The sequence below is a fragment of the Salmo trutta genome, chromosome 21 (genome assembly GCF_901001165.1).
Source record: "Salmo trutta chromosome 21, fSalTru1.1, whole genome shotgun sequence".
In the NCBI taxonomy this organism is placed as follows: domain Eukaryota; kingdom Metazoa; phylum Chordata; class Actinopteri; order Salmoniformes; family Salmonidae; genus Salmo; species Salmo trutta.
In genome coordinates, this window is record NC_042977.1 from 9,635,460 (window position 1) to 9,648,841 (window position 13,382).

The 13,382-nt window shown below is 44.2% G+C and overlaps 1 protein-coding gene across 1 annotated transcript in view; it reads left to right on the top strand.

The window, feature by feature from the left end:
• LOC115156627 (cAMP-specific 3',5'-cyclic phosphodiesterase 4B) overlaps window positions 1-13,382 on the top strand; it is a 168,907-nt gene that overhangs the window by 100,951 nt on the left and 54,574 nt on the right. Inside the window, exons 4-6 of the mRNA XM_029704131.1 lie at window positions 91-291; window positions 863-899; window positions 1,017-1,087. Of these exons, the coding sequence (XP_029559991.1) occupies window positions 91-291; window positions 863-899; window positions 1,017-1,087 (309 nt within the window). The remainder of the gene's footprint in view (window positions 1-90; window positions 292-862; window positions 900-1,016; window positions 1,088-13,382) is intronic.

Consider the following 13,382-nt stretch of genomic DNA (forward strand, 5'->3'; position numbering starts at 1 on the left):
CTACTCTTCCTTGATCTTCACCACTCGATTCTAGGTGCATCGCTGTGAGTCTGACATCTGTTTTTCTCTCTCTCCTGTGTCTTACTGCAGCTTCGATGTGGAGAATTCCCCGTCTGCATGCGGCAGCCCGTCGGACCCCCAGGCGTCCCCGAGCTCCGGCCTGGTCCTGCACCCCAACATGGGGGGCCACGGGCAGCGCCGCGAGTCCTTCCTCTACCGCTCCGACTCGGACTACGACCTGTCGCCCAAGTCCCGCGAGTTGTCCCGCAACTCCTCGGTCGCTGGAGAACTGTGAGTCCGTTTCTTTTTTCTTTTTTTTTGTAGTTCTACCTGGGTGAAATATGTATTTTAATATAGTTTAGTTTCAAATACTCGTACAAATACATGATTGGAATATTGGAATGTGTATTGGATACATATATATACACTAAACGAAAATATAAACGCACTATGTAAAGTTTTGGTGCCATGTTTCATGAGCTGAAATAAAAGATCCCAGAAATGTTCCATACACACAAAGCTTATTTCCCTCAAATGTTGTGCACACATTTGTTTACATCCCTGTTAGTGAGCATTTCTCCTTTGCCGAGATAATCCATCCACCTGACAGGTGTGAAAGGGGGGGGGGGGGGGCTGTGGAGTATTTATTTCTGTATTAAAGCCCTAGGGCCTAATGAATGTATTTCAATTGACTGATTTTCTTAAATGAACTGTTAACTCAGTAAAATCTTTGAAATTGTTGCATGTTGCATTTATAATCTTTGTTCAGTATAATAACATTATCTAAGAAAATCAGCCAATTGAAATATATTCATTAGGCCTTAGGGTTGATTACAGCTCTATCTTTATTGTTTTCCTTCAGGCATGGGGAAGACCTGATTGTGACTCCTTTTGCTCAGGTAAATGTTTCCTCCATTTGTGAATCTACATTGAGATATAAAAAAATTATTGGAATGATTATGGATTATTACAGAATGATTATGTGATTTAACGTTAAACGTGCTCTCTGGCTTAAGGTTCTTGCCAGTCTTCGCACAGTGAGGAACAACTTCACCACCTTGACCAATGTACAATGCACCTCCAATAAGTAAGGGAACCTATCATTTGCTTCCGTCTGAAATGTAATAACTCATGCATGTAGTATGTACATTGAATTTGTATGCAATGCATTTCTATAGTTATCTAAATCCACGATGAAATAAAGAAGGTGTGTTATGTCTGCCCTGAAACTTGGTAAGTCTTTGTGGCTGATGAATTTAGTGTGGCTGGTGGACTGAAAAGTTTTACTCCTGGGCAAATGCAACATAAGAACAGTGTGCTAGAGAATTATATACGGGAGAGAGTTTGACCTGAGGTTTCAACCAACCACTAGGTGGCACTCATATCAAGTTGATGATTTCATACTGAGAGACCACCTTCAGAAAGTATCCGCACCCTTGAATTTTTCCACATTTTTGTTTGTTTACAGCCTGAATTTGAAATAGATTAAATATAGATGTTGTGTCATTGGCCTGCACACAATACCCCATAATGTCAAAGTGGAATTTTTCAAGATTGTTTAAAAATGAAAAGCTGAAATGTCTTGAGTCAGTAAGTATTCAACCCCTTTGTTATGGCAAGCCTAAATAAGTTCAGGAGTCAAGATTTGCTTAACAAGTCACATAATAAGTTGCATGGAGTCTGTGAGCAATAATAGTGTTTAACATGATTTTTGAATGACTACTTCATCTCTGTACCCCACACATATATTTATCTGTAAGGTCTCTCAGTCAAGCCGTGAATTTCAAATACAGATTCAACCACAAAGAACAGGGAGGTTTTCCAATGCCTCGCAAAGAAGGGAACCAATTGATAGATGGGTAAAATATTTTTTTTAAAGCAGACATTGAATACCCCTTTGAACATGGTGAAGTCATTAATTACACTTTGGATGGTGTATCAATATACCCACTCACTACAAAGATACAGGCGTCCTTCCTAATTCAGTTGCTTCCTAATTCAGAAACCGCTCAGGGATTTCACAAGGAACTTACTAACAGTTACAGAGTTGAATGGCTGTGATAGGAGAAAACTAAGGCTGGATCAACAACACTGTAGTTATTACTCCACAATAGTAACTTAAATGACAGAGTGAAAAGAAGGAAGCCTGTACAGAATAAAAATATTCCAAAACATGCATCCTGTTTGCAATAAGGCACTAAAGTAAAACTGCAAAAAATGTGGCAAAGAAATGATCTTTGTCCTGAATCCAAAGCATTATGTTTCTGACAAATTCAAAACAACAAATCACTGAGTAACACTCTTAATATTTTCTAGCATGGTGGTGGCTGCATAATGTTATGGGTATGTTTGTCATTGACAAGGACTAGTGAGTTTTTTAGGATAAAAAGAAACGGAATAGAGCTAAGCACAGGCAAAATCCTAGAGGAAAACCTGGTTTAATCTGCTTTCCAACAGACACTGGGAGACAAATTCACCTAGTTACAGTTTTGACTTAAATCAGCTAGAAAATAAATGGCAAGACTTGAAAATGGCTGTCTAGAAATGATCAATAACCAACTTGACAGAGCTTGAAGATTTAAAAAAATAATAATGTGCAAATATTGTACAGTCTAGGTGTGCAAAGCTCTTAAAGACTTACCCAGAAAGACTCACAGCTGTAATCGCTGCCAAAGGTGATTCTAACATGTATTGACTCAGGGGTGTGAACACTTATGTAAATTAGATATCTGTGTTTCATTTTCAATACAGCTGTAAAATTTTCTAAAAACATGTTTTCAGTTTGTCATTGTGGGGTATTGTGTGTAGATGGGTGATCTATCCATTTTGAATTCAGGCTGTAACACAACAATGTGGAATAAGTCAAGGGGTATGAATCCTTTCTGAAAGTGGACATCAAGCCATTTCTGATTGTACAAAACGTATTATTTTGAATGGCTCCCGAGCATGTGTACTTTTGTAGTTGTAATATTGAAATCCAAGGAGTTATATGAGGTAAGGGGATAGATATGAAGTGTTGAAATGTGTGTATATATATAGAGAGAGAGTAGAAAGATGAATGTGATTGAAATAACCTGAATTTCCATCAGGTTATTTCCACTATCTCTGAGTTCTATGCGCTCATTTCTTTAGCCGCCAATGGACCCACAGTGTCTCAATAATCCAACCTTTTTATGCTAGTAAAGAACATGTTGGATAAAAAATGTCACGACAGGCTGGATGGAAACAGCAAATTTGATAGTAACCTTTCCAAATGTCGACAAAACAAAATATGCTAGACAAGGTGGGATTTTTCTGTGTGTAAAATGAATTATGCGAGAAATGTCGGCGGAAACGCTTTTATGCACAAATATTGATATAATAACCATCATACCGAAGTGAACTTGGATTAACGTGATGATTAACGTGTGGTCCTCGACTCGGGAAAGCATGCAGTTTATAAGGCTACAGATTAAATAAACGATGATGAACTTCACAGAAAGTGCACGGTGATGAGGTTGACGCTCATGTCCAGTAAATATCAAGGGTCTTATTCTGGTGGCATGATTATCGATGCTTGGCTGCCGTTTGACAAATAAAACAATCTCACTCTTTTGTCCATAATAATCTCATCATGTAGGCTATACTAGCACGGTATCTGTGAGCTGTCGGCTAGAGAGCACGTGCCAATACCAGAGTGGGCATATTCTCTATATAACACAACTTTTTTTGTGACATTACCATGAGTAGAGTTGAAAATGCGAATGAAACCCATTTAACTTGTATTTTTTATTTGGTACATTGGAATTTAGCTGATGAAACAGAGTATTTCTGTCTGTAATAAAGTGCTTTTGTGGGGAAAACTCATTCTGATTGGCTAGGCCTGGCAACCCAGTGTGTGGGTGGACCTGGCTCCCAAGTCGGTGGGCCTATGCTTTCCCAGGCCTAGCCCCTGCCTAGTCATGTGAAATCCATAGATTAGGGCCTAATAAATGTATTTCAATTGACTGATTTCCTTATATGAACTGAAACTCAGTAAAATCGTTGAAATTGTTGCATGTTGCATTTATATTTTTGTTCAGTGTATTTTTACACTACATGACCAAAAGTGTGTGGACACATTTCTCGTTGAATATCTCATTCCAAAATCATGGGCATTAATATGGAGTTGGGGCATTGTCATGCTGAAACAAGAAAGGGTTTTCCCCAAACTGATGCCACAAAGTTGAAAGCACAGAATCGTCTAGAATAACATTGAATGCTGTAGCGTTAACATTTCCCTTCACTGGAACTAAGGAGCCTAGCCCGAACCATGAAAAACAGCCCCAGACCATTATTCCTCCTCCACCAAACTTTATGGTTGGCACTACAGTGGGGGGGGGGAGTATTTGATCCCCTGCTGATTTTGTACGTTTGCCCACTAATAAAGAAAGGATCAGTCTATAATTTTAATGGAAGGTGTATTTGAACAGTGAGAGACAGAATAACAACAAAAATATCCAGAAAAACGCATGTCAAAAATGTTATAAATTGATTTGCATTTTAATGAGGGAAATAAGTATTTGACCCCCTCTCAATCAGAAAGATTTCTGGCTCCCAGGTGTCTTTTATACAGGTAACGAGCTGAGATTAGGAGCACACTCTTAAAGGGAGTGCTCCTAACCGCAGCTTGTTACCTGTAAAAAAGACACATGTCCACAGAAGCAATCAATCAATCAGATTCCAAACTCTCCACCATGGCCAAGACCAAAGAGCTCTCCAAGGATGTCAGGGACAAGATTGTAGACCTACACAAGGCTGGAATGGGCTACAAGACCATCGCCAAGCAGCTTGGGGAGAAGGTGACAACATTTGGTGTGATTATTCGCAAATGGAAGAAACACAAAAGAACTGTCAATGTCCCTCGGCCTGGGGCTCCATGCAAGATCTCACCTCGTGGGGTTGCAATGATTATGAGAACGGTGAGGAATCAGCCCAGAACTACACGGGAGGATCTTGTCAATGATCTCAAGGCAGCTGGGACCATAGTCACCAAGAAAACAATTGGTAACACACTACGCCGTGAAGGACTGAAATCCTGCAGCGCCTGCAAGGTCCCCCTGCTCAAGAATACATATACATGCCCGTCTAAAGTTTGCCAATGAACATCTGAATGATTCAGAGGACAACTGGTGAAAGTGTTGTGGTCAGATGAGACCAAAATGGAGCTCTTTGGCATCAACTCAACTCGCCGTGTTTGTAGCAGGAGGAATGCTGCCTATGACCCCAAGAACACCATCTCCACCGTCAAACATGGAGGTGGAAACATTATGCTTTGGGGGTGTTTTTCTGCTAAGGGGACAGGACAACTTCACCGCATCATTTGACGGGGCCATGTACTGTCAAATCTTGGGTGAGAACCTCCTTCCCTCAGCCAGGGCATTGAAAATGGGCCGTGGATGGGTATTCCAGCATGACAATGACCCAAAACACACGGCCAAGACAACAAAGGAGTGGCTCAAGAAGAAGCACATTATGTTCCTGGAGTGGCCTAGCCAGTCTCCAGACCTTAATCCCATAGAAAATCTGTGGAGGGAGCTGAAGGTTCGAGTTGCCAAACGTCAGCCTCGAAACCTTAATGACTTGGAGAAGATCTGCAAAGAGGAGTGGGACAAAATCCCCCCTGAGATGTGTGCAAACCTGGTGGCCAACTACAAGAAACGTCTGACCTCTGTGATTGCCAACAAGGGTTTTGCCACCAAGTACTAAGTCATGTTTTGCAGAGGGGTCAAATACTTATTTCCCTCATTAAAATGGAAATCATTTTATAACATTTTTGACATGCGTTTTTCTGGATTTTTGTTGTTGTTATTCTGTCTCTCACTGTTCAAATAAACCTACCATTAAAATTACAGTCTGATCATTTCTTTGTAAGTGGGCAAACGTACAATATCAGCAGGGGATCAAATACTTTTTTCCCTCACTGTATGCATTGGGGCAGCTGGCGTTCTCCTGGTATCCACCAAACCTAGATTTGTCCGTCAGACTGCCAGGTGGTGAAGCGTGATTCATCACTCCAGAGAACGAGTTTCCTTTGCTCCAGAGTCCAATGGCGGCGAGCTTTACACCCCTCCAGCCGATTCTTGGCATTGCACATGGTGATTTTAGGATTTTTGCTAATTTATACAAAATGAAAAACTGAAATATCACATTTACATAAGTATTCAGACCCTTTACTCAGTACTTTGTTGCGGGCACCTATGGCAGCGATTACAGCCTCGAGTCTTCTTGGGTATGACGCTACAAGCTTGGCACACCTGTATTTGGGGAGTTTCTCCCATTTTTCTCTATAGATCCTCTCAAGCTCTGTCAGGTTGGATCGGGAGTGTCGCTGCACAGCTATTTTCAGGTCTCTCCAGAGATGGTCAATCTGGTTCAAGTCCGGGCTCTGGCTGGGCCACTCAAGGACATTCAGACTTGTCCCAAAGCCACACCTGCATTGTCTTGGCTGTGTGCTTTGGGTCGTTGTCCTGTTGTAAGATGAATCTTCACCCCAGCATGAGGTCCTGAGTGCTCTGGAGCAGGTTTTCATCAAGGATCTCTCTGTACTTTGCTCTTTTCATTGTCGTAATGTTGTATCATTAATGTGACGACTGCTATTCATCAAATAATTAACTGTGTTTCTAATTACATGATTAAATTAATCAGGCAACCATTAACTCAGTAACCTGGGGCACCATGGTTTGTTTAATGAGGTACTGTTTCCCAAATGAACTCAAAGAATATCAGAATATCGATATCATAGCAGTCGCCAATTAATTAACATCCTCTAGTTTCATCCTGAACGTCGCTTAATCCGTAAATCTGCACAAACCCGGTTCTCACTAAATCATTCGGTACCAAACCAATTGAGATGATTATTTATTTACTAACAAGCAAATTATAATATAAGATACACATTCACAAACACACAGTCTAGGCTATTGATTAGAACTTAGTACAATGAGCGGACCAACACAATATGACACGTGTTACACAAGATGGGGATTTAGAGAGAGAGAGTGCACGAGAGAAAAAGCACACTTGGATACATTTGTAAACTATGCTTAGTTTAGCCCTAACACCTTGTCTCGAACTGCCGCTCTTATGGGTCAGAATTATAATGATGCAATTACTTGAAGGTCTCCATTGGGTATCTCTTCGTGGACTGAGTTCCGCTTAGGAGGTATAGCCTAACATCAAGGCGGTGACCCGATCCTGTAGGTTCATGCTCTACAACATCCGCAGAGTACGACCCTGCCTCACACAGGAAGCGGCGCAGGTCCTAATCCAGGCACTTGTCATCTCCCGTCTGGATTACTGCAACTCGCTGTTGGCTGGGCTCCCTGCCTGTGCCATCAAACCCCTACAACTCATCCAGAACGCCGCAGCCCGTCTGGTGTTCAACCTTCCCAAGTTCTCTCACGTCACCCCGCTCCTCCGCTCTCTCCACTGGCTTCCAGTTGAAGCTCGCATCCGCTACAAGACCATGGTGCTTGCCTACGGAGCTGTGAGGGGAACGGCACCTCCGTACCTTCAGGCTCTGATCAGGCCCTACACCCAAACAAGGGCACTGCGTTCATCCACCTCTGGCCTGCTCGCCTCCCTACCTTTGAGGAAGCACGGTTCCCGCTCAGCCCAGTCAAAACTGTTTGCCGCTCTGGCACCCCAATGGTGGAACAATCTCCCTCACGATGCCAGGACAGCGGAGTCAATCACCACCTTCCGGAGACACCTGAAACCCCACCTCTTTAAGGAATACCTGGGATAGGATAAAGTAATCCTTCTAACCCCCCCCCCCTTTAAAGGATGTAGATGCACTATTGTAAAGTGTTTGTTCTACTGGATATTATAGGTGAATGCACCTATAAGTCGCTCTGGATAAGAGCGTCTGCTAAATGACTTAAATGTAAAAATGTAAATGTTAAATGTATAGCCGATGACCTTCTACTCCGATGGCGGCACCTCCTTCGTTACCGGGTGTAAGTCTATGATTGTCCACACGATGTCAGTGTCCTTTCTCTTAGTGGTCTGTTCCCTTGCACTTGTTCTGTGAGAGTGGACTTCTGAGGAGGTTAATCAGCCGTGTCGAGACTCCCAGCTTGGGTAGGAGGAACGTGTAGACAACCAATGATTTGAAGAGAATAACTGGCTTGTTCTTCTTGAATTCCCCTTCTTAGATTCAGTAATCAACCATAGCCTTGATTGTTAAGAGGTTCCTTTGTCCTCTTCCTCGTGTTGCGTTTGTGGGGTCACGACAATCTTAGATCACGCTGCAGCTGTGGTCCGTTTTAGTCTGATATGTAAATTCTTAACTCACAAGTTTTTTTACCCCCGGGTCACAACGGGGCATTTCCGTCTTCATGGCAAGTTCTCTGGGGTGTATCTAGTTACGAGGCAAGGTATCAGGATTTTACTCTAATCTAGTTTAGACAACTAAATTCACAGTTCATCCTTACAAAAACATGCTCTTTGATCTGGATATTTTCTACACAACGCACAGTATGTAAACATCATGTACATATTATGAAAACTCTTCAAGTTACAATGTTTTCGTCATGTCGTCATTTAACTTTTAGTAATATAAAACGACATTCATTTTCATATTCCATCTATCGTTGTTACCACCATTTTGGCTGATGAAATATATTGTCCCAAAGTCAATTTATTGCATGTTACCATTCTGAGGTAGAGTCTCCATAGGCCCACCATACATTCCAATCCTCTATACTGAGAGGACAAAGGATTCGTCTGCTGCCTTAAGATTTACGATGGGTGTGAGGTGTCATTAACCCCCCATCAATCCCTCTATACCTCTCCCCCTCTGTGTGAGTGAGAGATGTCTCTGTAGGACTGTGATCCACGGTAACCTGACCCAAACAGGCCAATCATGACATCATCTTTCCCTTGATCCTGACTAGTCTCTCAGTCTCTGCCTTTTACAGTGGAGTGGCTTCCGTCTGGCCTATTCACCATAAAGGCCTGATTGGTGGAGTGCTGCAGAGATGGTTGTCCTTCTGGAAGCTTCTCCCATCTCTACAGAGGACCTCTGGAGCTCTGTCAGAGTGAACATTGGGTTCTTGGTCACCTCCCTGACCAAGGCCCTTCTCCCCCAATTGCTCAGTTTGGCCGGGCGGCCAGCTCTTGGTGGTTCCAAACTTCTTCCATTTAAGAATGATGGAGGCCACTGTGTTCTTGGGGACATTCAATGCTGCAGAAATGTTTTGGTACTCTTCCCCAGATGCACTGTCAACTGTGGAACCTTTATATAGACAGGCGCGTGCCATTCCAAATCATGTCCAATCAATTGACTTTACCAGTGGTGGACTCCAATCAAGTTGTAGAAACATGTCAAGGATGATCAATGGAAACAGGATGCACCTGAGCACAATTTCGAGTCTCATAGCAAAAGGTCTGAATATTTATGTAAATAAGGGATTTTTTATATATATATATATATATATATATATATATATATAAATACATTTGCACACACACAAAAAAACTGTTTTTGCTTTGACATTATGTGTCACGTCCTGACCAGCAGAGGGAGGTATTGTATTAGTTTTGGTCAGGACGTGGCAGGTTTTTTGTGGGTTATATGTTATGTTGGTGATTAGGACTCCCGATTGAAGGCAGGTGTGTTGAGTTGCCTTTGATTGGGAGTCCTATATAGGTGTGTGTGTTTTTCTTTGGGGTTGTGGGTAGTTGTTCTTGCACTGCTTTTTGTATGCCTGTAAGACTGTTCCTGTTGTGAGTATCATTTATTGTTTCGTTTTTTTCACTGTGGATGCTTTGCGTGTGTCTCATTAAAAGAAAATGAGTATCCACAACTCTGCTGCATTTTGGTCCTCTCTTCAACACCACGACATAGCCTGTGACAGAACTACCCACCACCAAAGGACCAAGCAGCGGAGAAGAGGACAGAGGCAAGTGAGGGAGGAATGTTGGAAGCAGCGCGCTCGGGAGGTGATGGATTCCTGGTCGCTGGAAGTATTGACGGAAAGGATTGACTGGACATGGGAGCAGTTGCGGGTCCACTGTGACAACCTGCCTGGGAGGCAGGTAGAACCCGAGAGGCAGCCCAAAGAATTTTTTAGGGGGGGGCACAAGGGCTATTTGGCGGGGCGAGATTGGAGCCCCAGGCCTGGGATTTTCAGGCCGGTAGGCACAGTACCAGCGCCCCGCATGTGCCAGGGCGAAGTAGGCATCGAGCCGGGAGGGGTGATGCCAACCCTGCGCTCAAGACCGCCAGTGCGTCTCTACGGTCCGGTGTTTCCCGCTAAACGCACTAGCATGGAGGTGCGTGTCTCCAGGCTGGCACGTCTAGTACCAGCCCCACGCATCAGGAGTCTAGTGCGTCAGCCCAGCATCGCCAGTCAACAGTCACCAGAGCTGCCCGCCAGTCAAGAGTCGCCAGAGCTGCCCGCCAGTCAGGAGTCGCCAGAGCTGCCCGCCAGTCAGGAGTCGCCAGAGCTGCCCGCCAGTCAGGAGTCGCCAGAGCTGCCCGCCAGTCAGGAGTCGCCAGAGCTGCCCGCCAGTCAGGAGTCGCCAGAGCTGCCCGCCAGTCAGGAGTCGCCAGAGCTGCCCGCCAGTCAAGAGTCACCAGAGCTGCCCGCCAGTCAAGAGTCACCAGAGCTGCCGGCCCAGCCCGAGTGGCCCGCCTGTCCTCCGGCCCTGCCCGAGTGGCCCGCCTGTCCTCCGGCCCTGCCCGAGTGGCCCGCCTGTCCTCCGGGCCAGCCCGAGTGGCCCGCCTGTCCTCCGGGCCAGCCCGAGTGGCCCGTCTGCCAGGGTCAGCCCGAGTGGCCTGTCTGCCCGGAGCAGCTATCGGCGCCGCCAAAGTGGACGACGCCAAAGGTGGAGCGTGGTTTACGTCCCGCACCTGAGCCACCTCCAGGATAGGTGGGTTGGGGGAGGGAGGGTGTAGCACAGTGCCGTCGTTGACGGCAGCCACCCTCCCTTACCTCCCTTATTGTTTAGGGGGATATTTTTTGTTGTTTGGGGGTTTGTTTTTTTTCTTTTAGGTGCATTCCGGGGTCTGCACCTTGAGGGGGGGGTACTGTCACGTCCTGACCAGTAGAGGGAGGTATTGTATTAGTTTTGGTCAGGACGTGGCAGGTTTTTTGTGGGTTATATGTGGTGTTGGTGATTAGGACTCCCGATTGAAGGCAGGTGTGTTGAGTTGCCTTTGATTGGGAGTACTATATAGGTGTGTGTGTTTTTCTTTGGGGTTGTGGGTAGTTGTTCTTGCACTGCGTTTTTGTATGCCTGTAAGACTGTTTCTGTCGTGAGTATCATTTATTGTTTTGTTTTTCACTGTGGATGCTTTGCGTGTGTCTCATTAAAAGAAAATGAGTATCCACAACTCTGCTGCATTTTGGTCCTCTCTTCAACACCACGACATAACCTGTGACATTATGTGTGTAGATTGATGAAGAAAAACATTTATCAATTTTATAAAAAGGCTGTAACATCACAATGTGGAAAAAGTCAAGAGGTCTGAATTCTTTCCGAATGCACACATACAGTGGGGTCTGAAATTATTTATTCTCATTTTGACGCTAAACCCACCATTGGTGTCTGGCCAAAGAGCTTTATTTTCATGTCATCCAATCAATGTAAACGCCTGGAGTTTGCTAAACGGCATTGGCACTTGGATTAGAACTGGTGCTTTGGTCAGATGACATGAAAACAGAGCTTTTTGGCCACGCACACCAGTGGTGGGTTTGGCATCGAAATGAGAATGCATCAGTAGAAAATAACCCCATACCTACTGTAAAATATGATGGTGGGTCATTGATGTTATGGGAATATTTTGCTTCCACTGGTCAGTGGCATTATGGACTTTACCAAGAACCAGGACATTTTTGCCAAAAGCTGGTTGCCTCACCTTAAACTTGGCCGCAAGTGGATTTTCCAATAAGACAATAACCCCAAGCAAACATCAAAATCCACAAAGTAATGGTTAATACGCCACAAAATCTAAATGTTGCAATGGCCATCGCAGTCTTCGGACTTGAAACCCATTGAAAGCCTGTGGTTTGAATTGAAGAGGGCAGTCTATGAGCACAGATGAAGGATAGCAAGGATCTGTATGGATTCTGTATGGAAGAAGTATCTAAGATCCTTCCCAATGTATTTTCCAACTCAAAACATTTTAGAAAAAGGCTCAGTGCCATTATCCTAACATGTGAGGTTTTGAAAGGTATTGAAAACAGGAGTGTCAATAATTTTGATGTTTTACTTGCTAAACAATCTCTTTCCTGAGCAATTTTATTAATATAAAACAATATACACTCGCCAGCCAGTTTTAGGTGCACCCATCTAGTTCCTGGTCGGACCCCCCTTTGCCTCCAGAACAGCCTGAATTCTTCAGGGCATGGATTCTACAAGTCGGAAACATTCCACAGGTATGTTGGTCCACACTGACGCTATGGTATTACGCACTTGCTGCATATTGGACGTCGGTACACCACCGCCACCAGCCTGCACCGTTGACACCAGGCAAGATGGGTCCATGAATTCATGCTGCTTACGCCAAATCATGACTCTGCCATCAGCATGGCGCATAAGGAACCAGAATTCGTCAGACCACGCAATGTTTTTCCACTCCTCAATTCTCCAGTGTTGGTGATCGCGTGCCCACTGGAGCCTCTTCTTCTTGTTTTTAGCTGATGGAATTGTATCCCGGTGTGGTCGTCTGCTTCAATAGCCCATCCGTGACAAGGATCGATGAGATGCCGTTCTGCACACCACTGTTGTCCTCCCCGCTATTTGCCTGTTTGTGACCCGCCTATTACCTTGCATGATTCTTGCTATTCTCGTTCGACCTCTCTCATCAACGAGATGTTTTCGCTTACAGGACTGCCGCTGACTGGATGCTTTTTGTTTGTCACACCGTTTTTTGGAAACCCTAGTCACTGTCATATGTGAAAAGACCAGGAGGGCAGCCGTTTCGAAGATACTGGATCCGGCACACCTGGCACCGACGATCATATCTCGTTCAAAGTTGCTTAGGTCACTTGTTTTGCACATTCTAACATTCAATCAAACAGTAACTGAATGCCTCAATGCCTGTCTGCCTGCTTTATATAGTAAGCCAAGGCCATTTGACTCACTGTCTTCAGGCGCAATCCATCTTCGTGAACCTAATAAACTGTCCGGAGAGTGTAGCTCAGTATTTGAATTATTTTATGCAGTAATTTTTGCTCGTCTTTATTAAGGGTGTCTAATTCCGGACCCGTGTGTGTGTGTGTGTGTGTGTGTGTGTGTGTGTGTGTGTGTGTGTGTGTGTGTGTATACATGGATATGTGTGTGTGTATGTATGTATAAATATATATATATATATATATATACATATACACACACACACACACACACACAGG